Source organism: Falco peregrinus, chromosome 5, assembly GCF_023634155.1.
Source record: "Falco peregrinus isolate bFalPer1 chromosome 5, bFalPer1.pri, whole genome shotgun sequence".
Taxonomy (NCBI): Eukaryota; Metazoa; Chordata; class Aves; order Falconiformes; family Falconidae; genus Falco; species Falco peregrinus.
In genome coordinates this window covers 66,676,749-66,699,480 of record NC_073725.1, presented here as the reverse complement: position 1 = coordinate 66,699,480, position 22,732 = coordinate 66,676,749, and the positions used below count along the sequence as shown (strand labels likewise).

At 56.7% G+C, this 22,732-nt stretch overlaps 2 protein-coding genes and 1 long non-coding RNA gene across 4 annotated transcripts in view; 2 read left to right on the top strand and 1 right to left on the bottom strand.

The window, feature by feature from the left end:
* Positions 1–1,838: 1,838 nt before the first annotated feature.
* LOC101923604 (la-related protein 6-like) lies at positions 1,839–4,027 on the top strand. The gene is made up of 3 exons (XM_013302624.2): positions 1,839–2,008; positions 2,299–2,509; positions 3,029–4,027. Exons 1-3 carry the CDS (start codon positions 1,839–1,841, stop codon positions 4,025–4,027), a joined length of 1,380 nt encoding a protein of 459 aa, XP_013158078.2.
* A 4,211-nt stretch (positions 4,028–8,238) lies between these two features.
* Positions 8,239–15,999, bottom strand: DUS3L (dihydrouridine synthase 3 like). The gene is made up of 13 exons (XM_055806537.1): positions 15,944–15,999; positions 14,896–15,208; positions 13,838–14,422; positions 13,141–13,182; positions 12,891–13,043; positions 12,678–12,794; positions 12,273–12,338; positions 12,075–12,185; positions 11,553–11,649; positions 10,958–11,033; positions 10,485–10,673; positions 10,268–10,396; positions 8,239–8,425 (listed from the first exon to the last, which is right to left on the bottom strand). The coding sequence occupies exons 1-13, from the start codon at positions 15,976–15,978 to the stop codon at positions 8,353–8,355; spliced, it is 1,986 nt and encodes a 661-aa protein (XP_055662512.1). The 5' UTR covers positions 15,979–15,999; the 3' UTR covers positions 8,239–8,352.
* A 94-nt stretch (positions 16,000–16,093) lies between these two features.
* The window catches only part of LOC114013362 (uncharacterized), a 30,237-nt gene continuing 23,598 nt past the window's right edge, over positions 16,094–22,732 (top strand). For both annotated transcript variants that reach the window (XR_008747534.1, XR_003556294.2), the window contains exons 1-2: positions 16,094–17,861; positions 21,183–21,340. This is a non-coding gene — a long non-coding RNA (uncharacterized LOC114013362). The remainder of the gene's footprint in view (positions 17,862–21,182; positions 21,341–22,732) is intronic.

Here is a 22,732-nt window from a genome sequence, read left to right as displayed (position 1 = left end):
TTGCTTCACGCTCCCTCTGGATTATGGGTTTTGCGGGGATGACTGGACCAGCCTGAGCATCTTCCTTCAGACATTGAGTCTCGGGGCTGGAACGGGGCGTTATTTCCCCCAGAGGAGCAGAGCAGCACCTCCTCACCCTGAGCATACCCAGCTGCAAGCGGGGAGAAAATGCTCCCATTAAAACACCCCCCCCCAGCCCCGGCTTGCCCCTGGCTCCAGCGCCCCTCCTAGGTGGGCAAATCCCTGCAGAGGTGGTGTGAGCGTCACTGGGGGGTGGGCTGGCGGGCTGGGGGGCTGCCAGGCTCAGGGACGGGACCCCTGTGGAGAACGGGGAAAGCCAGGGACGGGGCACGCAGGGGTGGGCACAGGGGGCTCTGCAGCACCGGCAACACGCGGGACTCCAGGTGAGAGACAACTCGGAAGGGAGCGTTGGGTGGGTTAATCCCTGTAGCATCCTGACTGGCGGTGGATCTCCCTCCCACAGATTCAGGTGAGTGGTGTCCTCATTGTCACCTGCCACCGAGTGCCACCACCCATCAGGGACAGTGGCTGTCCCCGGGTTCCCTGCTGGGTGGCTCTCGGCCACCTTTCTCATCCCAGGACTTTCTTTTCCACCCACCATCCCACCGCAGTCCCCAAGCGGCAAAGAAATCCAGGAGGTGGCAGGGGACATGGAGGTGGCAGGGGGGTGACTCCAAGCACACCAACCCCAGGGAAACCAGGGGGGTGCAACATCCCAGAAGTGGTTTGGCATTGCCGCTCCCTGTGAGCTGTGCCAGAGGGATGAGCTTCCAGCTGGCTCCCATGCAGAGATGTGCCAGTCGGCAGGTTGAGGGCTCGGGGTGACGAGCCCTTGGCTGGTCCTTGTGGCCACAGGGCACAAACATCAGCTAAACCCTGCGCCTGGACAGAGGGGCTGAGGGCCAGCAGGGTTGGGCTCCCCAGCATCGACCCTTCCAAGTGGCAGCTCCAGTTCTCAGCCACCTCCACAGCCCCCCACCCGCTGGCATCACCCCCAGCCCCCCAGCTGCTGCCCAACGCGGGGCGCAGGCAACAGGGACATGTTTCAGCCCAGACCTTCCCCACCTCACACTGAAGCTACCAGCCATCCTGCCCCAGAGCATCATCCCCTGTGATGGTGCCCTGGGCTTAACCCACTCTTGGGGCTCTTCTGATCCCTCTCAGTGGGCTGGGGGGGGGGGGGGGGTGTGTCTTCAAGAAGGACACTTGCTGTCACTCTGGCAGCGCCAAGAGCCCAAAGGAAACCCTGGAGCAAACCCTCCATCCACCTCCATGCAACAGTTACTGTCACTGCACAAAACAGGGAAACTGAGGCATGAACTGAGGTGCTTCAGCCTCGTAGCATCAGCTCACTACCCCTCTGGGTACCGGTGGTGGTGCGTACCCAGCCTTGCTCAGCAGTGGAGGCAGGAGGAGCCTGGCTGCCCCCAGGGCTCAGCTGGGGCCATTTAACCCACAGACTGGTTTCACCTGGAGCCTGATGGGTCTCAGGGCAGGTCCCTGACTGCCTGCTGGGAATCCTGGGCAGCCGCTCTTATAAACCAGCAGCCTGCTTGCTCTAGGGGTTTTTTCTTCCTCGCTTTTCACTTTGTTTCTTAGGAGCCTTAGTTTGGAGGTGGTGAGGGTCTGTTGTCTGCAGGTCTTGAGGATGTAGTGTCAGGACTTTCTACCCTTCCCAGCACTGCCAAGCAGGTAAGGACACAGCAAACTGCTATCCCTGGGGGCTGCAGCCCAGAGCAGCGCTCTGCCCTGGGGCTGGTTGTGGTCAGGAAGCATCCCAGCACTGTCCTTCTCATCTGTGATGTCCTAGATGAAGGATGACCTCGTCATGTAGCTCTGGAGTGGCCTTAGGGCTCAGTTCCCAGCCCAGCTGCAGCACCCCAGTGCCAGTACAAAGAAATTCCTTCCCGGCGCTGCATCTCCTTTTGCCACAGAGCCATTCGCTCTCCCTGCTCAGCCAGGAGGATATCCTTGAGAGCTTCAACAGGTACGTGGCTGCTGGGCTGTCTGTGCACGCGGGCTCAGACCTGCTCTTGCCTTCTGTTTGTCTCCAGGACAATGTGTACCTTGTCTGGGGTGGGTTTAGGTTTGTGTTCTAGCACCAGGTGGCTCGCAGGGTGCAGGCTGACATCGCTCCCCTGCAGCCAGAGCAAAGCTGGTGGGTGGCCCTGGCTCTCCCTGGTGTCTCCGCTCTCTGAACTGTTGCAGCTGAGACCAAGCAGGGCTGCACGTACCAAAGGCCACCAGCTCACACCTGTGTCCCTGCTGCCCTGGCAGGAGCTTCTGCAACGTGAACGATGCTCTGGGAGCTGATCTGTTGGACTGCAACTTCTCCATCCCTGACCCACAGCTGGTCCGCAGGATTGTGTCCCAGGTGGAGTTCTACCTCTCAGATGAGAACCTGGCTAAGGATGCCTTCCTCCTGAAACATGTCCAGAAGAACAAGATGGGCTTTGTCAGCATCAAACTGCTGACGTCCTTCAAGAAGGTAGGCGGCCCATGGTGCCAGCCAGCTGGGGTGGGAGGTGGACTTTGTGTGGGGGTGTCTGGGTGTGCTCTGGCTGTCCCTGGGGGGGTGTATGGGGAGGTGGTGCTTGGGTTGTCTGTGTCCTGGCAAAGTGCTGGTGGTGCAGAGCTGGGCTCTGCTCTCTGCCTTTGATGTGCTGCAGCAGCTCTCAAACGAGGGAGCGTGGCTGGGGAAGTGGCGAACGGTTCTCGGACCACCTTCAGGGCTAGATTCACCTCTTCTGCCCATAGTTCCCCCTGGCTGCTTGGGAAGAGATCATCCCTTAACTAAAAAAGCTGCAGGGAAGCACTGGTGGTGTGACATATGGGGAAGCCATAGCTTGTTGCCGCAGACCAACTGCGAAGATGCTCCCATGAAAGGGAGATGTTGCCTTTCCATTGCTTCAGGCTGATGGGGTTGCAGCCTGCGTGGATGATGGGTTTAGGGTGGTCCCTGCCTGGGGAGACTCATGGGAACTCAGCGGCCCCCTCTCTCCCACAGGTGAAATACCTGACACGTGACTGGCGGCTCACGCTCTATGCCCTGCAGTTCTCCGAGCTGCTGGAGGTGAACAAGGAGGGCACCAAAGTGAGGCGGCGGGTCCCCATCCCAGAGTCCCTGCTGAGCATCCCCCCCAGCAAGCTGCTGCTGGCCTGGGAGCTGCTGCCCCAGGAGCAGGATGTGCTGCCGCTGCTGCAGAAGAATTTCCTGGAGACCATCACAAGGTTGTTCAGCCCCTTCGGGGCTATTGCCTCCATCCGCATCCTGCGCCCGGGCCGCAAGCTGCCCTCGGATGTACGAAAATACACGTCACGCTTCCCCGAGCTGCTGAGCAAGTGCTGTGCGCTGGTGGAGTATGAGAGCCTGGAAAGCGCCTGCAGGGCCTTCGAGGACCTGGGCCACCAAAGCCGACTGGGCAGTGAGAGCATCAAAGTGGTCCGGCTCTGCGGGAAGGGCTCCAAGAAGAAAGGTGGAGCTGAGAGGGAGGTGGCGAAGGAGCTGGGGGACCAGCTGGGCTGGAAGGCACAGGTGGCATCCACACCGGTACCCTACAGCATCGGGGACTCCCTGCTCTGCAGCTCCCTGGAGCCAGACGGTGCCCTGGTGTCACGGTCCCCCCTCCTGAGCAAGGACCCCCCGGCACCCGACTGGCCCAGCGGTGACTTCAAGCCCAGCGCCTTCAGCAGTGCCTTCGCCGGGTCGCTGCTCACCAGCAAAGTCTTCCCTCCGCTGGGCACAGGCTGGAGCACCAGCAGCTGCTGCAGCCTTTGCTCTGGCCCCGAGAGCCGCAGCAGCTGGGGGAGTGGGCTGGGTGCTGGTGCCCCCTGGCACAGCCCCGCTCTGGATGCCAGCCCTTTCCCCAGCCGTGCCCTGGCAGCCAAGCAGGTGACAGAGCCCCTCAGCCTGCAGGATGGGGTCCTTCGCCTGCCCCATGGCCCCGATGGCACCAAGGGCTTCTGCAGCAGCTTTGGGAGAGGGGAGCTCGTCCTCCGGCACTGAGGATCCTTTCCGTTTGGGTTCTGGGTTTGTCTTTTTTTTTTCTTTTTTTTTTTTCCTCCTCTCGAGCAGCAGAACTCTCTGTGGCTTTCGAGAGCTGCGGGTGGTGGCGGTGCAGCTGCTGCAGGGGACAGGAGTTTGGGGCAAGGACGATGCCTGGGGAGGGTCAGTGTGCGAGGTGAGATGCTGAGCAGCACCAGGAGCTGTGCCATGCTGAGGCCACTGTGCCCACCCGGGGTCCGGAGCAGCTCGCACCACCCCAGTGGCATCACTGGGGCTGCCCTAAGGAAGGGGCTCAGCCCCCCAACCCCCGGCGCTGGGGTGCTGCCCCGAGGGGACCTCAGCTCGCACCCGCTGCCGGACCCGGCGAGGTGATGCCGCTTCCCGAAGGCTGCGTCGGCCCCAGGCTGTGGAGCTCGGGTGCGAAACGGGCAATAAAGGGACCAAGTTTCCAGGCACTTTCTGGCTGGTGTGGGTTTTTTGGTTTTTTTTTTTCTGTTTCCCCCTAGGGAGGCTGTTGCGGCCACCGAAGGCGCACGCAGGCGAGGGGAGAGGGTCCTGCCTGGCAGGTGGCTCCTCCATCACCGCTGCTGGGGTGATACCGGGCTGTGCAGCTGAGCGTGGACGTGAGCAAGGGCAGGATTGTCCTGAGGCTTGGAAGGGCTTTGCACCGAGCGCTGTCCCTGCTGCAGGGGACGCTGGTTGTGTTCAAGGCTAAGGGGTGGCAGCCCTTGTTGTGGTGTGCGTCCAGTCCCCCCCCTCAGCCCCCAGGTCTGCCTTTGTCCTGGGGGCTCTGTGCCACTTTCTGCGTGGGGCCGTGTCCATGGGTCCTGCAGGGACCTGTCTGTCGTAGCTATCCCCAAAGGGCTGCTTCCCCTGGGGAGGGGGACAGGGGAGTGGTCCTCTGGCAGGGGCTTGGCCCTGGGGGGGGGGGGGGGGGGCGGTCTCGGTGCCCTTTGGGGCTCGCTGGTTCTGACCTGGGGCTTCTGCACCTCTTGGGTGCCATTTCCCCGTGTTCCCTCCCACACAGGCACGGAGCGGGATGGAGAAACAACATTTAATGGAAAACTAATAAGACTTGCCAAAACATCAAACTTGCTAAATCCCACCCAGTACAGAGCACTCTTTGCTCCCACTCCCCCCAGTACAGAACATTCCTCCCCTGATCCCCCCTCTCCCCACCCCTCATGTGGATTATGTGGATTTAATCCCCCCAGGTGCTGGCTCTGCCCTTGCTGGGGGGCAGGAGCCAGGTGTTCTGCCTCTTGCCCTGCTGCTATGGTGCTGCAGGTGGGGACGGTGACAGGTCCCAGTCCATGTCCCCCCACAGCTCCTGGGGCTCCATCTCAATGGTGTTGAACACCTCCAGGCTCACCAGGGAGTCCGTCATCTCGGAGACGCTGTAATCGCCATCAAACAGGTCTTCAGGCAGGGAGAGGGAGCTCAAGTCACAGCAGGGCACAGCTGGGCTGGTGTCCCCAGGGGTGGGGACGCTGCTGGGACCCTCCTGGATGTGCCCTGCCGTGTCTGAGGATAAACCAAAGAGCCTCAGGGCCTCCTGAAGAAGCACCTCTTCGGGCACATCATAGCTGTCTTCTAGATCCCCAACCACTTGGTTGTGGGGGGCAGCAGAGGGGCTGGGGGGGACGTGGCTGCCTGGGGGTGCCCCCGCAGGGGTGGCCGTGCTGCAGATGGTCTCTTCGGGCTGGCCCTGGATGAGCTGGGAGCCAGCGATGGATGTTGGCAGCACCAGGGGCGCCGGGGCCACGGCTCCCCCCTTCTGTGCGTCAGGCACAAGGTGTGGCAGTTGGCCCCGGGGGGTCCCGGAGTCCCCCCGGGCACCCCCCAGCAGAGAGGTGCTGCTGTAGTTGGCTATGGCGGTGACTGGTGGAGGCAGGATGCTGCTGGTCCACTGAAGATGGAAGAAGCGGGGATCAAAGTAGCATCCGCACGGAGCCCTCTGCAGCCCTGCGTGGGTGAGCAGGAGCCGTGCTGAGCTGGGGGGACCCTCCAGGGCCACCCCCCCACCCAGCCGGCCCCCAGCGCTGACATCCCCCAGCCCTGCACCGGGTGTGTGGGGAGCTCCCCGTGGGGTGAGCAGCTGTGCCGGGGGGACAGGGTCACAAATTGCGGGTGGGGCGTGAGCCTTGGGGAATTCTCTGGAAATGGGATTTCCTGGGCACACACCAGCAGGCGAGGGCAGACACACTGGTGCAGGCTGCTGAACCCCCGCCCCGTGCGGAAACTGCCAGGGAAGGGGGGGGGTGGGGGTGTGGGGGTGCCGAGGGGACAGGGGTGCCAGAGGGGACAGAAGTCTCCGTACCTGCTGGGGGCTCCAGGGGGACCTCGGGTGCCCAGGCTGCAGGGGGGGGCTGCTCCTGCTTGGCCGGCTGGGACGGGCTGGCGGAGCCTGGAAGAGAGACAGGAGCGGTGGCCGGGGCTCGCCTCCACCGGTGCCCCCGGGAGCGTCCCCGGGCTGGGCGGCTGGGTCGGTTCCTACCTTGGGGGCAGAAGGATTTGGGGAGCTCAAAGTTGGGAAGCAGCTGGAGCATCGGGGGGCCCCAGGGGCTGCACCCCGAGAGCTGCAGAGGTGGGAGCTGCAGCGGGGGCCGCACCATGGTCCCTCCTGCCTCGGCTGCCAAGGACTCTCGGCCGTAACCAGGGTGCAATGTTGGGGCGCCCCGTGTTCCAACGGCCCCGGCGGCCCCGCCCCCCGGCAGGGCAGGGGTTAAGGGGCTGCAGGCAGCTCTCGGCGTGGGGGCAGGTGCCTTCGGCTGGAAGCCTCGGTCCCTTCCCCGAGCTGGGACACCCTGGGGGTCAGCGGGACGGGGAGGGAGCCCCATGCGGGGGCGCTGGGCCGGAGGGGGGGCTGTGCGGGGGGCTGTGGGGCCGGCAGGTGTTGCACCAGGGGGCAGCGGAGGTTTGAGCTCCAGCCCTCGCGGTGGTCGGGAGCCTCTGGGGGAGGAGGAGGCCGGTGGGGAGCGAGGCAGTTGTGTGTATCCCGGTGGCAATTCGCAGAAATCCCTGGATGGGGTCGGGAGCCCTTGTCCTGACGGCAGTTTCCACCTGCCGGACACCAGCTGGGAAGAGCCTGTGGCTGTGCCGAGCTGGGAAATTCCTAAAACCGGTGGGAGATGAGACCTTCTTGTGGCAAGGACTCAGGGCGCCAGCGACAAAAGGTGCCCGCCTGGTCCTGCTCGTTGGACACGACTCGTGGGATGGGGGATGGTCCCGGCCACGGTGACCGCGCGCTGGTTGTGTGTGAGGGGCTCAGTGCCATGAGCAGGACGGGAGAGCAAAGCTGCTCCCCTGGCTTCGGAGAGAGCAAACATCCCAGCGGCATCACTGGGGACTGCTCAGGTGGCAACTGGGCCATAAAAAGATGAAGTTTCCAACCTCCCCAGCTCCTCCTGGGGAGGGAAAGGGTTGAGGGGGGCTGGGGTGCCCCTGGCCCCTACAGGCGGCTCTTAGGGGCTATGGGGGCAAGTGGTTTTTGCTTTAAACAGTATTTTTCAGGGAGGAAAAGGACAAGTTGATTCAGCTGAAGCGTGTGGGGATGAGGCTGCACCCGCAGCCTCCTGGGGCCACAGCAAACATGTTTGTGGCCATTTTGCCCACCCTCCCACGTGCGGCATTGACTGGAGGGATGCAGAGTAGGACACAGGACCTCAAGGGGTAAGGTTCTGCATCATCACTCGGTGGCATGCGTTCCCCCAGCCCCACCCCCACCCCCCTCCCGTAGTGCTGTCAGCTTTTAGCCTCCTGATGGAGAAACACAGAGCTCTGGATCCCCCCGGGAGGGGGCTGTGCCTTCCCTGGGTCCGTGACACCCGGGAGGGGATGGTACCCGCCGCTGCATGCTCCCAGAAAAGGACTGGATGCTGCTCAATGTCCAGCGATGAGGTGCTGGGGCAGCTTGTGCTCTACAGGACCCCAGGGACCGAGTCAGAACATCCCCTCCTGGTACATGGAGGATTTGGCACTGCCAAGGGCATCCTGGTAGGAACAGAGACCTCTCGCTCCCGCTGTGTGAACGGTGTGTGGGGTGGGGAGCTGGGGCACCTCCTGCCAGGAACTGGAGGCCAAAGATCTCTTCTGGCCCATACCCCGTTAATTAAATGGATTGCTCTCTGTTAGCGAGGCGCCTCTGGCTGCAAGACCGTGCACGTAACTCGTGGCAGGGACCGATGCCCGGGACATGAAGGCAACCACACTTAAAAACATAAAACTTTATTTCATTTCAGAGAGCAGCTGAGCAGCCCTGCTCCTCGACACACACCATCCCAATGCCTTGCGACGCGATGCTGTGGCAAAGTGCCTCACCAGCCCTATCTGTAGGAATTCGCCTTGTGTTTAGGCAGGAAGGTGAAGCTGGTAGGTACGGGTCCCAGCAGCATCTCACTGGAAGAAAGAAAACCAAACCCAAACAAAAATCAAGGAGAGGTTTGTGTTCAGTACAAGAGCCACCAGTCCCCAGCCAGTGCATGGCCCTGTAGCTCTGCAGCGACAGTGACTGCAGTCAGATGTGTCAAACCAAGCCTTTACCCTCCCCAAAACCTAGGGCTGCTGCACAAAGCCACCGCTGGTGCTGAGCTTTAACCCTGAACCCCAGCACAGGAGGGACCCAGCTGCCAGGTATAGGCAATGCCCTTCTTGCTGAGAGCTGGTGCCAAAACAGCTTCTTAAGTTTGGTGACCTGAATGCCACCGGGTTTGGTGACCCGCTCGCAATGACGCACCTAAAATCAACGTGAGCCTCTGAAAAGTTCCTCCCCACCTCTTAATGTTTAAGGTCAGGTCCTAAACCGATGTAAGCCAGTTCTACTGCCATCAGGTTTATCCTCGCTTAAGACTTCAACTAGTTCTCACTTTGGAACGCACATTGTATTTTCAGGTCAGAGTGACTTTCTTTTAGTCAAGGAGGTTTAACTTATTTCCTAGATGCTGGTTCAGTACAGCACCACTACAGCTTTCCGTAAGACATGTCAGAGGGAGAGTCACAGAACTGCACAGCAAGAGACTGCACCTACAGCACAGCAGCAGAAATAGGGCGCTCGGAGAACCCAGCTTCTGGTCAGCATCTTAAAATGAGCTTTAACAAATAAACCTAAATTGCTTTAAAATCTTGAGTTCTGGTGCCTACAAATGCCTATTATGTGGCACTGTAAAGGCCACAGGTTACAAAGGTTTGCGCAGCAGCATGCAGGCAGGTTCCGCTTGAAAAATGGCATTTAAAAATATACTTCTAACACGGTTTTGGGCAGCCGTTCCCAGTACTAACACAATGGGTGAGGATTAGCAAAATCAGAGAAGGCTGTAGCCACGCTCCGTTTTTGCTGATCTCTGTTTCCCCGAGATGGGAAATAGCAGCTGGCTGCTCCAGCTCTCATTCTAGCTGGCTTGGAGCTTGCGGAGTCATTTCCAGCCAGTGCCTGGGGACTCGTGGGTGTGGGGGAAAAGTTTCCTGATCTTTGCTGCTTGAACTCAGAAATCAGGTAATGAAAAAAGGAGAAAATGCTCAGCTCTAACCTGGGGATGGGGACCACCCCCCTGCTTGGTGTCTGCATGGGCCTTGTGGGCTGGGACTGTCTGGGCAGAGCACGGAGCGATCTGATGCTGAAAGCCTGAGATGTCCCTTCACTGCGCTCCGTTAGTTCCTACAACTGTCCTGGGATGAACAGCATGTCACGAGAGAGGTCAACTACCCCAGATTTGCAGCGGGTACAGAATGATGGGCTGAAGCACAGAGAGGGATGGAGAAAGCTCTTTATGGCAACTTCAAGCTCAGTTAAAACCTCCAAGTAAAGCGCTGGTTAACCCTGGCTGTTCTCTTACCACCTCTTAAAACTGATGGGAGTCATCACCTCCTCTTTGGAAGATGCATGCGTGTAGAGGAATGAAGCTGGGTTAATTAGCATTGATAATATACAACTGTGGGTTGGCTTCAGGGGTGTCGGGTTGGCTGATGTAGATAAGGTGCAGCTGTGGCTGGTTCTGTTAAGTGGTTGAGAGCTAATGGAGAGAGAGCAGCAGAGGGAGAAATAGAGAGGAAGAAGAGAAGAGAGTGGGCCCTGCATGAGGTGAAGGCAGCAGAGGGACTGTATGAAGAGTATGCTGGTATGAGATGGTAAAAGACCTTGTTGCAGCTTGGAGAGTGCTGCAACATGTGCAGGCAGAGTGGGGCTGCGTGGGGCTCTGTGATGTCCCTTCCTAAGAATTTCAATGAAATTCAGTGCTTTATTACCTTATTTTAATCCAATCATCCACGTTTTGGCTCGCCATCAGCGTCTCCAAATAGTCTCTTCCCATGTAGTAAGGTGGCCGCTCATTAATTTTCTGAGGTAGGTGTTCTAATAACCCAACTGGAATATACCTGCAATGCAACGTAGTGGCAGCATGTGCTATTGTTCAAAGGGTACGCACTCGCTGCATTACAGATCCTCTCAGCTGGCGAGAATTACCTGCACAGGAATGAGAGCCATTCCAGCAGGAACTTCCTCGTCTTCTCCACTCCCTGAGTATCTGACCCCCAGTGCTCAAGGCCATAGTTGGTGAAGTCTTTGAGGATATCAAATCTCTCGCTGGAGGAGATATCCCAGTGTCTCTGCTCCTTCATTTCAGTGAAAAGCCATGGTTTGATGAGTGCCCCTCTGTAGCCCCAAAAAAATGTGCATTGTTATTCCCATGACTGATGTTTCCGAGGATGCCAGTTAATTTAAGAGGCTCACGTGCAGCCGATGCTGCTTTACTTTCTCAATTTCAACAGGAAGCTGCTCTAAGCTCCCACAGATGCAAAATGACTTTACTAATTTTTAGAGCAGTTTCACCAAGAGGAAAGATCTCATGTTTTGGGTTTGCTTAGGTATATTTTAAATTCCATTTTTCCTCTTGCACCAACAGAGCTCAGAAGCAAAGGGGAACCACAGGCACTTGCCTTGCAATCATAACCCCCGAAACGCCCATCTGCATGGCTCGATTAGCATCTTCGTACGACAAAATATCACCGTTTCCTGTCCAGAAGGGAGAAGCCAGAGGTCAAAGGGATACGTGAAGGCAAGTCAAAATGAGTTAATCCAGGCATGGGATAAAATTCAAAATGGACACAAGGTCCAAGAGCCAGACTGTCCAAAGGGGCTCTGGGGCTCCTGTTGAGACTCTCAGGGATGTTCTGGATTAACGTTCCCCTTACAAGGAAAAGCAGAGCCTTCTCCCCTCCCAGCTCTTACCCTGAAGGTTTAGCTGGGACTCTTTGTGCCACAGTGCCCAAGGGAGAAAGCACCTGCTAAAAACCAAGTGCTCTGTATCCTGCCTGTCCCCTCCCCTCCTACTCTGCTCAGCGCTCCTCTCGTCTGGCCCAAGCACTTGGGCAGATCCAGGCTGCACCGGAGCTGCTGCATCATGTAGGGATACCCCAACCTTTCCCCCAGGCTGAATGTCCTTGGGAGCCTATTCTCGTATTTTTTAAAGACATCTGAAATCAAACATGCAGCTTTTCCCAGCCCACGTGACAGAACAACAGAAAGACCTACCAAAAAGAGGCATGGGGCTCGCTATTTTTGCACATTCTGCTATGTAGTCCCAGTCAGCACCCCTCGTGTACCGCTGCTCTCGGGAGCGGCCGTGAAGCTGGGGAAGAAAGTGGCAGTGAGCCCTCACCGAATGTGACTGTTCACAGGGAAGGGGAATATTTCCTGTGGGCAGGAACTACCCATCCCCGTGCCGACGGGCTGGTCCCATCGCTTCCCCAGCCCTGCTGTGATGAGGCTTATTTGGCTGAAACCTCTGTTCCAGGGCACTGCAGGAACCATCTCCCTCTGTAACGGATGCAAGGCTCAGCAGCACCTAGGAAAATACTCTCTGCATCTGGATTTTTCTCTGTCATTAGCAGAAAATGCTAAGAGGTAGTACACAGCTCACCAAAGGTGCTTGAAACAGCTACTCAGTTTGGGGAAGGGTAAGGTCACCCCCACATCGTGCTCTAGGCTGACATGCAAGCAGAGCCCCCCCGACACCAGCCAACAATCTCACGCCACAGCAAGTAATCCCTGTACCGTGACCATGGATGCTCCCCACTCCCGGATCTTGGGGATTATTTTATGAGCCACATTAATCTTTTCTTGCACTCCTGTCCGTATCTTCACAGTCAGTGGGACATCCAGCACCTGCAGAAACGGGAGAATGAGGCCAGGCTGGGGCATGAGATGGCTCCACCAGCTCATCTCCCACCGCTGGCAGGTGGTCTGACTCACCGAGTTCATCCCTCGGACGATCTGTTCAAACTTGTTGGACCGAGTCATCAGAGCACAGCCTCCTCCCTAGGGGACAAAACATGGCGCAGTCAAGACTCTCTGCCTCCTTGCGTAGTGAAGAGCCTCCGTGGAGCTGCCCAACAGCAGCCCTCTGCTCAGGGGATGCAGGTAAGGCTTGGAGCATCTCAACACTTGGAGAAAGTCTTACAGCTCTCTTCCTTTCCAACTTCTGCCTCTGACAGGCAGAGACAGCAACCATCCCCTGCTCTTTGGACCGCTGATTTGCCTTCTGGCTCAAGTCTAGCGCCCATAAAATGCACGGGGAGCTCTGGGTCAGACTGGCAGGAGCAGGTCACACAAACATCTACCAAAGGAAGCAAAACACACCGCAGGACATCTTCTTACCTTCTTGTAGACCAAATCAATGGGACAGCCAACATTGATGTCTACAAAGTCCACTTCAATTGTCTGGTTCAGGAGCTCTGCACACTTGGTCATCGTGTCTGGGAACGCTCCCTCCAGCTACCAAAGGGGGACAGGTTGCACGGGTTCAAGAAGCAGCTTTTCTCCTCTGAATCGAGTTACCATTTGTTTGGTTATCAAGATGATAGCACTCACCTGCACCCCAAAAATATCTTCGGTATGATGCCGTTTGAGGAGAGCCCACTCGGAGGACTGGCCCTGGAGCAGGTTTGTGCACACAGCCATCTCTCCGCAGGTGACGTCTGCCCCGAAGCGCTTGCATATCCTTCGGAAAGGGAGGTTACCGCACTGGAAGAGGCAGCAGAGAGATGGTTTGTCAGGAGATTTGCTCTGTTCCAAAGGTGGAAATGGCACATTTTGACAACAGGACAGACAATTTACCTACCGTGGTCAGTGGAGCCAAGTAGAGCTTGCCTTGGATTTCCAGCTGGAAAAAACACAAGAATGGAGGAGCATGTTAGCAGAGCTGAACCAGAAGTGGTTAAATGGGAAGATGTTCCAGCTAATAATTTTATCATTTGCCTTGGGTAAAACTCAGTGGGAAACCCAGAAAACCACCCGTTTTATTCAAGAACTTCAACTGTTCCCTGAGAACATATCATTTGGATAAAGAAACCAAAACTTGAACCGATCTGTTTGCACTGCTCAGCTTGGAGAAAACTCAAAGCAGTTACAGATACAGGGGCTAGACAGGCTGGCTAATGAATGCAAGGACGGAGGTGATGATGAGGAGGATGAAGGCAATGCTCTCACCCTGGGAGAGGACCATGCAGCACACACAAACGCACCAGCCCCAGCCTCAGCTCTCCTTGTGGAACATCCCCACCCTCACACAACTCAGCCCCTACCCTCCACCAGGCACAAGGGGCTGCAGCTTCTCTTGGTTTTCACCCCTCCAAGGACACCACCGCAGCCCCCAGAGCTCACCTTCCCGCATCCTTCCCCTCAGGAACGCAGTGCCCAGGCAGCTCTGTCCTCTGCCTGCCTCTCACCCAGCTAAGAGGTCTCTTCTGTCTTCCCAAGCACAATCTCAACCACTTGACAGGCACACAAGAGACGGCAGCCCTCGACCAAACTCTCACCTTCTTCTTCTCACACGATCGCAGCTTTATCGTGTCTTCGTCTGTAAGCGGGCCCACTGTTTTGATGGAGGAAGCCTCCTGGCGGCCTGTGGGGCTGGGACTCTGTGAGGTGTCTGTTTTGGGATCCTCTCCCTGCACTGGCAGCACAGGACATTCAGGGCTGTCCCCCAGGCTCTCCTGGGGTGTTGCGCAGTTGGACACCTCTTGCTTCTCTGCAGAGCACCCCGTGGCTTTGCCTCCCTTCCCACCATCGCTGTGGGGCTTGGCCAAACCACGGAGATACTCGTCAGCCTTCTTGAAGCTGAACTTCCTCTTGCGCAGCTGGTGCTGGAGGTCCTTGGAGAGGTTGTTCCTCACCAGCGACTTCCCTTCCCACTGCTTGGTCAGATCTGCATTGACGATGTTCTGGTAGCCATCCCCAAGGTGGGCCTGGGCGAAGCGGCATGTCACGCCATAAGCGCACTTGCCGAAGGTTTCAAAGAGCACGCAGCTGCGCCCCAGGTCAGCCGGCTTGGTGGCCATGTACTCGCCGATGTCGTGAAGGAAGCGGCATCGCGGCCCGAAGTAGCACTTCTCTGCACACCCCTTAGAACAACGAAGAGGAGGTTAAAACCTCTGCCCCCCACTTGCCTGCCCGGGCGTGCCTGTACCTTCCAGCACAAGCCAGATGAGCCTGGGTCTGCCCCGGCCCAGCCAGGGGCCAAAACTGCTCTGAGCGCCCCTCACTCCCCATGTCGCTGCCCCCTGAAACACTCCCAGGAACGTGCTGCAGAAGGGCAGTGACGTGCCCACTTGAGGGGATATTTTAGTGCTACATGTCAGGGAAGCTGACACTTGTTCTTCTCAGCTCATCCCACTTCACCCTCCCCAGCCAGCTGACGGAGGCGGTTCTGCCAGCACATCCATGCCCTCCCTGCCGGGAGTGTCCCCTACGTGGCTCTACCTTCCGTGTGCTTTCCTAGACTTAAATGTCAATGCAGCCTGTCCTTGAGCAGGAAGGGCCCCCCAGGGTCCCAGACCCCCTGTCCCAGTGCGGAGCAGGGCCCCCGCTGCCCTACCTGTGTTACCGATGGGCACAGCCTGCGCTGCTCGTAGCAGGTGGGTTTCATGCATGGCCTGCTCTTGTTCTGCCCCCGCGCCCGCCTGCGCTCCACGGGCTCCTTGTCCTCTGCTCCTGCATCCTCTTGGCTTTCCCCATCCTCACTGAGCTCCTCTGGCTTCACCCGCTTGGCGGGGGGCTCGCTCTCGCAGCCGCTGGCCTCCTTCTTCTCCTCTCCCTCCTCCTCCACCTCTTCCTCCTCCTCCTCCTTGCTGCCTGGCTGCCCGCCGGCCCGCAGGTAGGCATGGAACTGCTCCTTGGAGGCCAGGAACCTGTGGAGACAGAGGCAGCCCCCGCTGTGTCCCGGTGGGTGCCCGGGATGTAGGGAGAGGGCTCTGCTGGGTGGGGGGGCTACAGTGGGATGGGCACAGGGTCGGGGGGCTATGGGGGGGCCGGGCAGGAACTGGGGGGCTATGGAGAGACTGGGCACCAACCGGGGGGCTACTGGAGGGCTGGGCACGAACGGGGGGGCTATGGAGAGACAGGGGGGTTACGGAGAGACTGGGCATCAACCAGGGGGCTATGGAGGGGCTTGGCATGAAGCAGGGGCGCTACGGAGAGACTGGGTACGAACTGGGGGGGTTATGGAGAGGCTAGGCACCAACCGGAGGGCTATGGAGGGGCCGGGCATGAAGCGGGGGGGCTACGGAGAGACTGGGCACGAACCAGGGCGGTTATGGAGAGACTGGGCATCAACCGGGGGGCTATGGAGGGTCCGGGCACGAACTAGGGGGCTTATGGGGGTCTGGGCACGAACCCGGGGGGTTATGGAGGGTCCGGGCACGAACTGGGGGGGCTATGAAGAGACTGGGCATCCACCGGGGGGCTATGGAGGGGCCGGGCACGAACTGGGGGGGCTATGGAGAGACTGGGCATCAACTGGGAGGCTATGGAGGGGCCGGGCACGAACCGGGGGGGCTACGGCGGGGCCCGGCACGTACCGGGAGATGGCAGGGCCGGGCACGCAGCGGGCCGGGAGGACAGGGGGGCCTGGGGCCCGCACTCACCGGGCGCGGACCGGCGCCACCCCCGCAGCCGCCATGCTGCCGCACGCGGCGGTGACGCGAGGGGCGGGGCCGCGCCACGTGACGGGGCGGCACCACGTGACGGGGCGCGCGGCGGGGCGGCTATAAAAGGCCCAGCGGCGGGGTGGTGGCCTCACAGCGGCCGGCCGGGGAGTGCGGGAAGCGGGCGGCGCTTGGTGCGGCCGGCCGGTCGCTGTGAGGGGCGGCTGCGGGAGCCTCTGAGCCCGCTGGGCTTGTTGGGGGAGCCCGCGGTCCGCCGGCTGCGGGAGGGCCTGGCGGCGGGAGCAGGCCGCGGCGGGGAGTGCCCAGCGCGGGGCCCGTGTGGGGAGACAAGGCCGGTGTGAGACCTTGCACCAGGGAGCAGTGCCGGCCCTTGTAGTGCCTCTTCAGGGTTTCTCTTTTGGGGCACCTCCAAAAGTGCAGTGAGGGATCCAGGATTAACGGGAATTAGCACCAGATGCTGCCCCAGGCCTGGCTCCTGAGCCGGGCACGGCTGGTCACGGCTGAGGGACCCCCTCAGCAGTGGAAAAAAAACACTGGAGCTTTGCCTCATGACTGCTGAGGGGTTCCCTGATTTGGCGGAGGGTGATTGTCTCTTCTGCCTCTATGTAGCTGTCAGCTGGAGCAGGTGGAGCTCTCTGCAGCAATGCAGGGCACTTGGTGTGGGGGTTTTGTGTGTTTGGGAGATTTTTTTAAGGGGTAAATGCAAGGCCCAGTCACTAGGTGCTGGGCCTAAACCGAGGGGGTGAGCCATGCCTGCACCGCTGCCTTGGGGCTGTTCCATGGGCAGAATTTTGTTGCAGCTGCTCTGGCAACAGGATTTTCTATGTTATCCTTTGGAAATGTTTTCAAGCTCAACCCAGCTGAGCTGTGGGAGGGCTTCGTCTTTCAACCAGTGGTGGCCCATGGGAAGAGCTGGTCTGTCCTCTTCTTCGCAGGCTGTGTGCTGTCCTGCCTTCCCCCTGCCACGGACAGGGTGGGTGGTGGGGCTGTCAGGCAAGGCCACCTTGTCCCTGGGGACTGGGGTTGTCCTCAGATGTGGGCTGCAGTCAATGCAAAATGGACTCCAGATCTGCAGTGCTGCCACATGTTCCTGATGGTTGGATTAATGAGGCTGTCCTAACGCAGTGAGCAAGGGCTGGTGCTTATGAGACTGACCGGTGTGTAAAGTCTGCCCTTGCGTTTGGTATGTGGGAGGAAGTTTACGCTGGAAACCAAACTGATGTGTCAAATGTGGGGTGTTTGGTATGTGACAGCATGCACTGGCCTCTGCTCCCTTCCCTGTAGCTGCTGTGTCTTCTCCATGTGTTTGGGGCACTCGTTACACCCCTCCGTGGATCCGCAGTCCCTGCATGCCAGGAACAGCCACCACCTCATCTGTGCACGGGCCTTAAGCAACAGACATCTTGTAGCGAGGGGGCTTGATGTCTCACGGGGTGATGCGTTGAGCTCTCCTTGATCAGGTTCCCTCTCCATCTTTGGCTCGCATCCCTTCCTCTGCAGTTACACTCAGTCACTTACACAGCCTTGTTTGGCTAGTGCTTGACCTGGGCTACCAAGAGGGCAAGAAATAGCTGTGAAGTCCAAATGAAGAAAGACTTGTACTCAGTCTTCCCTGTTCCCTGCCGTGCACTGAATCTGAGGGCTTGCCAGGACCTTCTAGCCAAATAATTACCTCTTTGTTTCCATAAGCCCAGGAAAGTGAAGGCTGGAATGTGATTCCAGCCCTGCATTGTAGTGCGGGTACCAACAAGAGGAAGTAGAAGGTGACTTGTGGTTTTTGCCTTTAGGGGCTGCTAGATGCTGGTGAAGAGCAGCCATGCTTGTGACGTCGGGGAATTAAGGCAGCGTTGAGTTTGTTTACAGGCATGTAAGAGTTGTGTGTGCACATGGGACAGAGGTAAGATTGCACATGGGGCTTTAATTTTGGTGTTTTCCTGTTTTGTGTTGCCTTAGTGCAGTTGTCTCCAGATGCTCCATCAGAAATGTCTTTTGGGAGGAGCTGGGAGCTTGGTAGGGTGCTTTTGCTGTTGCCAAGGGTGGGCAGGTTACACGATCAAGCCAGGCTGCTGTGAGAAGAGCTTTTGGCTGATTGGGTATTAATTAGTTTTGGAGTGAAATATGAGGAATGCAAAATACTATTTTAAGCTTCAGCTTGGCTGAGGAAGGAAGGGAGGAAATGAGGCCCTGGGGATTAATGAAATGATTTCACTGATGTTTTTGTGGGGCAATAAGCCTGAAGTCAGAATGCTTTTGACTTGCTGCACTCAGCTGAGGTCACAGACTTTTGCATCTAATCCCTTCTCAGGGCAGTGGCTCAGCAATTTTATGAGGCTGAGCCTTGGACAAGCTTCCCAACAGACCCTGGGGAAAGGTCTGAGAGCACGGCATGAAGCCCCTGGGAGTGCCAGCTCTGCTGCAGCCTCTTGGGCACTGAATTGGAGCCAGCTGCAGTCTGTGTGTTGTGCATCAGCACAGCTGCTCCTGCCCAATGTGCTGAGGGCTTAGCCATGTGCAGCCGAGCAGCTCGATGTTCACCTGTGGTTGCTTGAGGACACATACAAAGGAAGGCAGGGGGATCTCTGCTAGGTACAGAGAGGTGCTGCTCTTGTTGGCTGCTTTAGCTTTTTCACCCCTTGCTGTCGTCATGTCATACTGAGGCTGGAAGTGGGGCCAGGGGAGTGAGTAGCTGTGAAATGTGCATTGTGGCTGCCTGAGCTGGACGGCTTTTGTTGGGAGTATAGTGCTTTGATCGCCAGAGCTCTCATGTCAACATCCTTGAGCAGTGCTAAAGCAGCTTTGAAAAAAAACGATACCCAAGAACTCGCTGGGAAAGGCCGCGTCAGGAAAAAATGAAAGGTTGATTACAGGAAAGTGTGATTATATACAGGGAAAACTAAGTCAGAAAAAGTTCAGCTTCTTCAATGTCCAAGTTAAACAAGACACATGTATTAATGAAACTACCCCTTCCATGGGCTCCCACATAAGCTGGATGTGTCAAGCCCATGGTTCTGGCTACTACACCCAGGCGTTAGCTGAAAAATGAGGTTCTGTATCAGCCCCAAGAGGTCGCCTCCACAGCTGCAGCGGGGTGAGAGCAGCAATAGAAACTTGGGCTGGTCGCATTTGTTTGGATGCCTTTTATAGCAATGCAGTAATGTTCTGACCACCTTTGCTGGCTGATTGTGTAGATGGGCAAAGGCCGCAGAAGGCAGGTGTGAGATTTGCTGCTGGTGTATGGGAGGGTAGCTAGAGCTGGAAGTGAACTCTCGGGTCCTATCCATCTTCTGGTCAAAGCAAAATCCATTCCTCCTGTCTATTGTCTCATCTTTTATCCGGTCTTGGTTTTAAAGCCCTGTGCAACAGAGCTTCCAGCCTTCTGCAAGGGAGACTATTCCCATTGCTCATAAATCTACTATCAGGAAGCTGTTTCCAAGATTAAACCTTAAATGTTTCCCCTCTCTAGTTTCATGTCCCAGCTCCCAATTCCCTCCTGCCGTAATCACCAGGTCTGAGTCTCCTCCCAGCAGCTGACAGTTTATGCATGCTGGGGTCTCCATACCCCACACCAAGACCCTGAAAGTCGCTTTGCCATGTCTGCCCCTAGAAGGTCTGTGGTGGGACACTTGGGAAATGGGGTGTGCTCCTCAAATGCTTATAAATGGCTGAGCCAGGCTTTGGGTGGGCAGTTGTGTAATGGCATTTAGAAAAATATCTCTTGCTGTCATTCCCTCTTGGCTAGTTTAAGAGCTGTTCAGAGAGCTGACTTAGCGTTTGGCCCATGGATGGAGTAGTTAAAGGTCATTATCTGGGCAAGGCCTCTGTGGTTTTGGGATAAGCTGTCAGTGTGCTGGAAGTGGACTGGAGCTGAGGGTCTGTTGTGGATGTTGTACCACCTATGGCAGGAATGATCGTTCCTGAAACTGCAATAATAAACCATGGTGGTGAGCCCTTGGAGCTGCAAAATCTACGTGGTGTGTGGGCAGGGATTTCTAACAGGGGAGGGAGGGAAATGTACAGGACGTCTGGGTTCGAGTGGGGGTGGTGGGAGCGAGGGAGCAGCGTGTGATCCTGTGTCTCTTGGCTGTGGTACTCAGCCCTGCATTAGTAAAGCTTGGAGAAGACCCCAGGTCTTTTCATCGGACCCTAAAATAAGACAAAGCCAAGGCACCCATCACAGCACAGGCTGATTTCTTGGCGCAGGCCACGCTGCATGACAGAAGAGGCAGGATGTGGCTTTCCCCAGCACCCCTGGGCACTGGAGTTGGGGAAGGCCCCAATTCTCCTGTTCTCACAGCTCTTGGGGCTTTTCACACCTACCTTTGATGTCCCTGGCAGCCTTCAATGCCCTTGACCCTGCTGTTCCCAGGGCCATTTTGGGGCAGCTCCTTGGGCTGGGAGGGGGAGAGGCTCCTGAGAGGGACCCTTTTCTTCTGACCTCCCCTGTCACCTGAGGCCACCCCATCACCTTTCCATGTAGGTTGGCTAATCCCCTGTGGCTCAGTCCTCTTTTGAAACTTCAGGGGAGTTGAAGATCTGGACAGCAAAGGTGCTTGCCTTCAGCCGGTCCCTTCTAATGCCCTGTACTACCAGATAAAATCTTTGGTACTTTTTTATTTTTACATGAAAAAGCAACACTGAGATTTCCTCCTGACATTTAACTCAGTCAGTAAGTGACAAACCAAATAAACATTCCTGTTTCACTGGGACAAAAGCTCCAAGATCCTGCTGTGACTAAAATATTTCATCATTTCCGAAGTGAAATGTTTCAGTTAGAAAAAATAAGAAAAGAAGAAGAACTAAAAATGACACGTTTCAATGTTTTTCTAATTATTTTCTCCATTTTGGCTGAAGCTATTAGTCAAATTTGGCCCCACTTCACAAATAGTTTTAGAACCTTCCAAAACTTCTATTTTGGTGACTTTTCCCGTCATTGATGAATAACAGTTTGATCTCTGTCCTGGTCGCCAGTGCAGCGCATGTTCCGATTCACCCCCAGGTGCTTTGCATTCTGTTTTCTGCTGGGACCTGCTTTGGCACCCCAGCCACCGTGACTCCCGCAGCTTCCTGGCTGCAGAGCCGCCTGCCTTCCCCCAGGCAGCCTGGGGCTGCCTCTACCCTTTCCCATGCTGGATGCATGTTGAAATGCACATGTGTGCATACTGGGTGTTCTCACGTGCTCAGGCCGTAAGACTCTTGCTCATCTATGTGTCTCTTACAGGTGGATGGAGCCTTGGTGCTACACAGTGATGGAGCAGGATCTTTTTTGCAAGACCAATCCCATGCTATCCTAGCAGTTGCAGCTTGTGTCATACCTGAGCTGATCCTCCATGCCAAGTTCCTCCCCATCGCTGGCACAATGTATTTGCTGGATTCCAGGTGAGCAATGTTTTTCTCCCCAAAAAACTGGCTGCTATGAGTGTGTTGCCTCTGCAGCTCAGCAGCAGTCCTGGAAATGAGCTGGGGAGCTTGCAAGCTGAGGAATGGCGAGCAAGCTGGGATCTTCCCTGTTGCCTCTGTTTGTCCTCATGCCTGCTCTGCCTGCATGAGTCAGAGAGGAACAACATCTGCTGATTTTTAGGGTCACAGATGGTTTGGTTTAGCTTTAATCGTGATAGCAGGGCCTGTGACTGACACATGGCTGTTTTCAGTGGTGGGTGCTGAGGTTCAGAAACAAAAAGCTAAAGCATGTTCTTCTGTTAGTCAGTTTTGGACCTTACCTCGCCTCAACCATGATTCACCCCATGCAGTGACCCAGGGAACTGCCCTGCTCAAGGATGGATGTTGCTCCAGGAGAGGAGCAATGGTGGGGAGGTGGCAGAGCCTCGTCTCTCTCCTCACGCTTGTGCCCGAAGCCTCAGGAGGAGGGCTTTGCAGTGCTGTCTAAAATCACAGTCCTTTTTAGAGCTCCCTTATGTTGAATTTTGGAGCCAGTTGTTTCTTAGCATCTTTTGGTAAATTTTTGCTCAGTTTTCTTTGTGAGGCACCTGAATGAAGGAGGTTCTTTGAATCTCCTCTCTCCCATTCCCTTCTGCATATGAGTTGGTGGTTGACCCTTTAACAGTGGGACAAGCAGATACTGCCAAAGATAAACAGGGTGGGTGACCCATGCAACTTCCTTCACTGCCCTCTTCAGCATCCAGCTAGGAATAGGGCTTTACAAGGAAAAAACCCTGCAATTTCATTTAGTTTTGGACAATAAAATCTCGGTGCTAGCTTTATCCAAAGTCTTTCTTAACATCTGATTTTTTTGTACACTAGGGTAGAAGTATTTTTTTTCCCTTCCTCCTCCTGACTAAAAGGTAGAGAGGACTGATGCAATGTCATCTAAACTTGGAGCAGCCTATGCTGCAGTGGCTGATGAGGTTTTGCAAAATTAGAACCACCCCCAGTTTTCCCCTGCCTTCCGATATGATGGTGTGCCAGTTTTTTATCCTGTCTTTCTTCTGGAAGACTCACCATATGCCTTAAAAAACTGAGTATTGGAGGCGGTTGCCCTTGCCTGCCTTCAGTGTGAAATACCAGTGTATGCCAAGGACCTTGCCCAGCTGATGGGGAGTCCTCTTTGTCTTAAGGGATTTGTAGCCAGGCGGTTTCATTTCTGTGCCCTGCATAGCTGTGCCACTCCAGGCTGCTCAGTGGTGCCTGGGGTATCGTGCTAGCACAGTGACTGCAGCGTTCCTGTGCTGGTCGCTGGCGTCCAGCTCAGCTGCAGAGCATGCACTTGGCCCGTATCACTGTAACTTAAAGGCTAGCTCAGCCTTTTCATGA

Bases quoted from the DNA above. Each gene is read 5' to 3' on its own strand.
- LOC101923604 (XM_013302624.2), top strand. From the start codon at position 1,839: ATGACCTCGTCATGTAGCTCTGGAGTGGCCTTAGGGCTCAGTTCCCAG. The intron at 2,009-2,298 runs GTACGTGGCTGC...CTGCCCTGGCAG, and splicing joins ATCCTTGAGAGCTTCAACAG to GAGCTTCTGCAACGTGAACG. The intron at 2,510-3,028 runs GTAGGCGGCCCA...TCTCTCCCACAG, and splicing joins TGCTGACGTCCTTCAAGAAG to GTGAAATACCTGACACGTGA.
- DUS3L (XM_055806537.1), bottom strand. From the start codon at position 15,978: ATGGCGGCTGCGGGGGTGGCGCCGGTCCGCGCCCG. The intron at 14,423-14,895 runs GTAGGGCAGCGG...CGTTGTTCTAAG, and splicing joins TGTGCCCATCGGTAACACAG to GGGTGTGCAGAGAAGTGCTA. The intron at 13,183-13,837 runs GTGAGAGTTTGG...TGTTTTTTCCAG, and splicing joins GATCGTGTGAGAAGAAGAAG to CTGGAAATCCAAGGCAAGCT.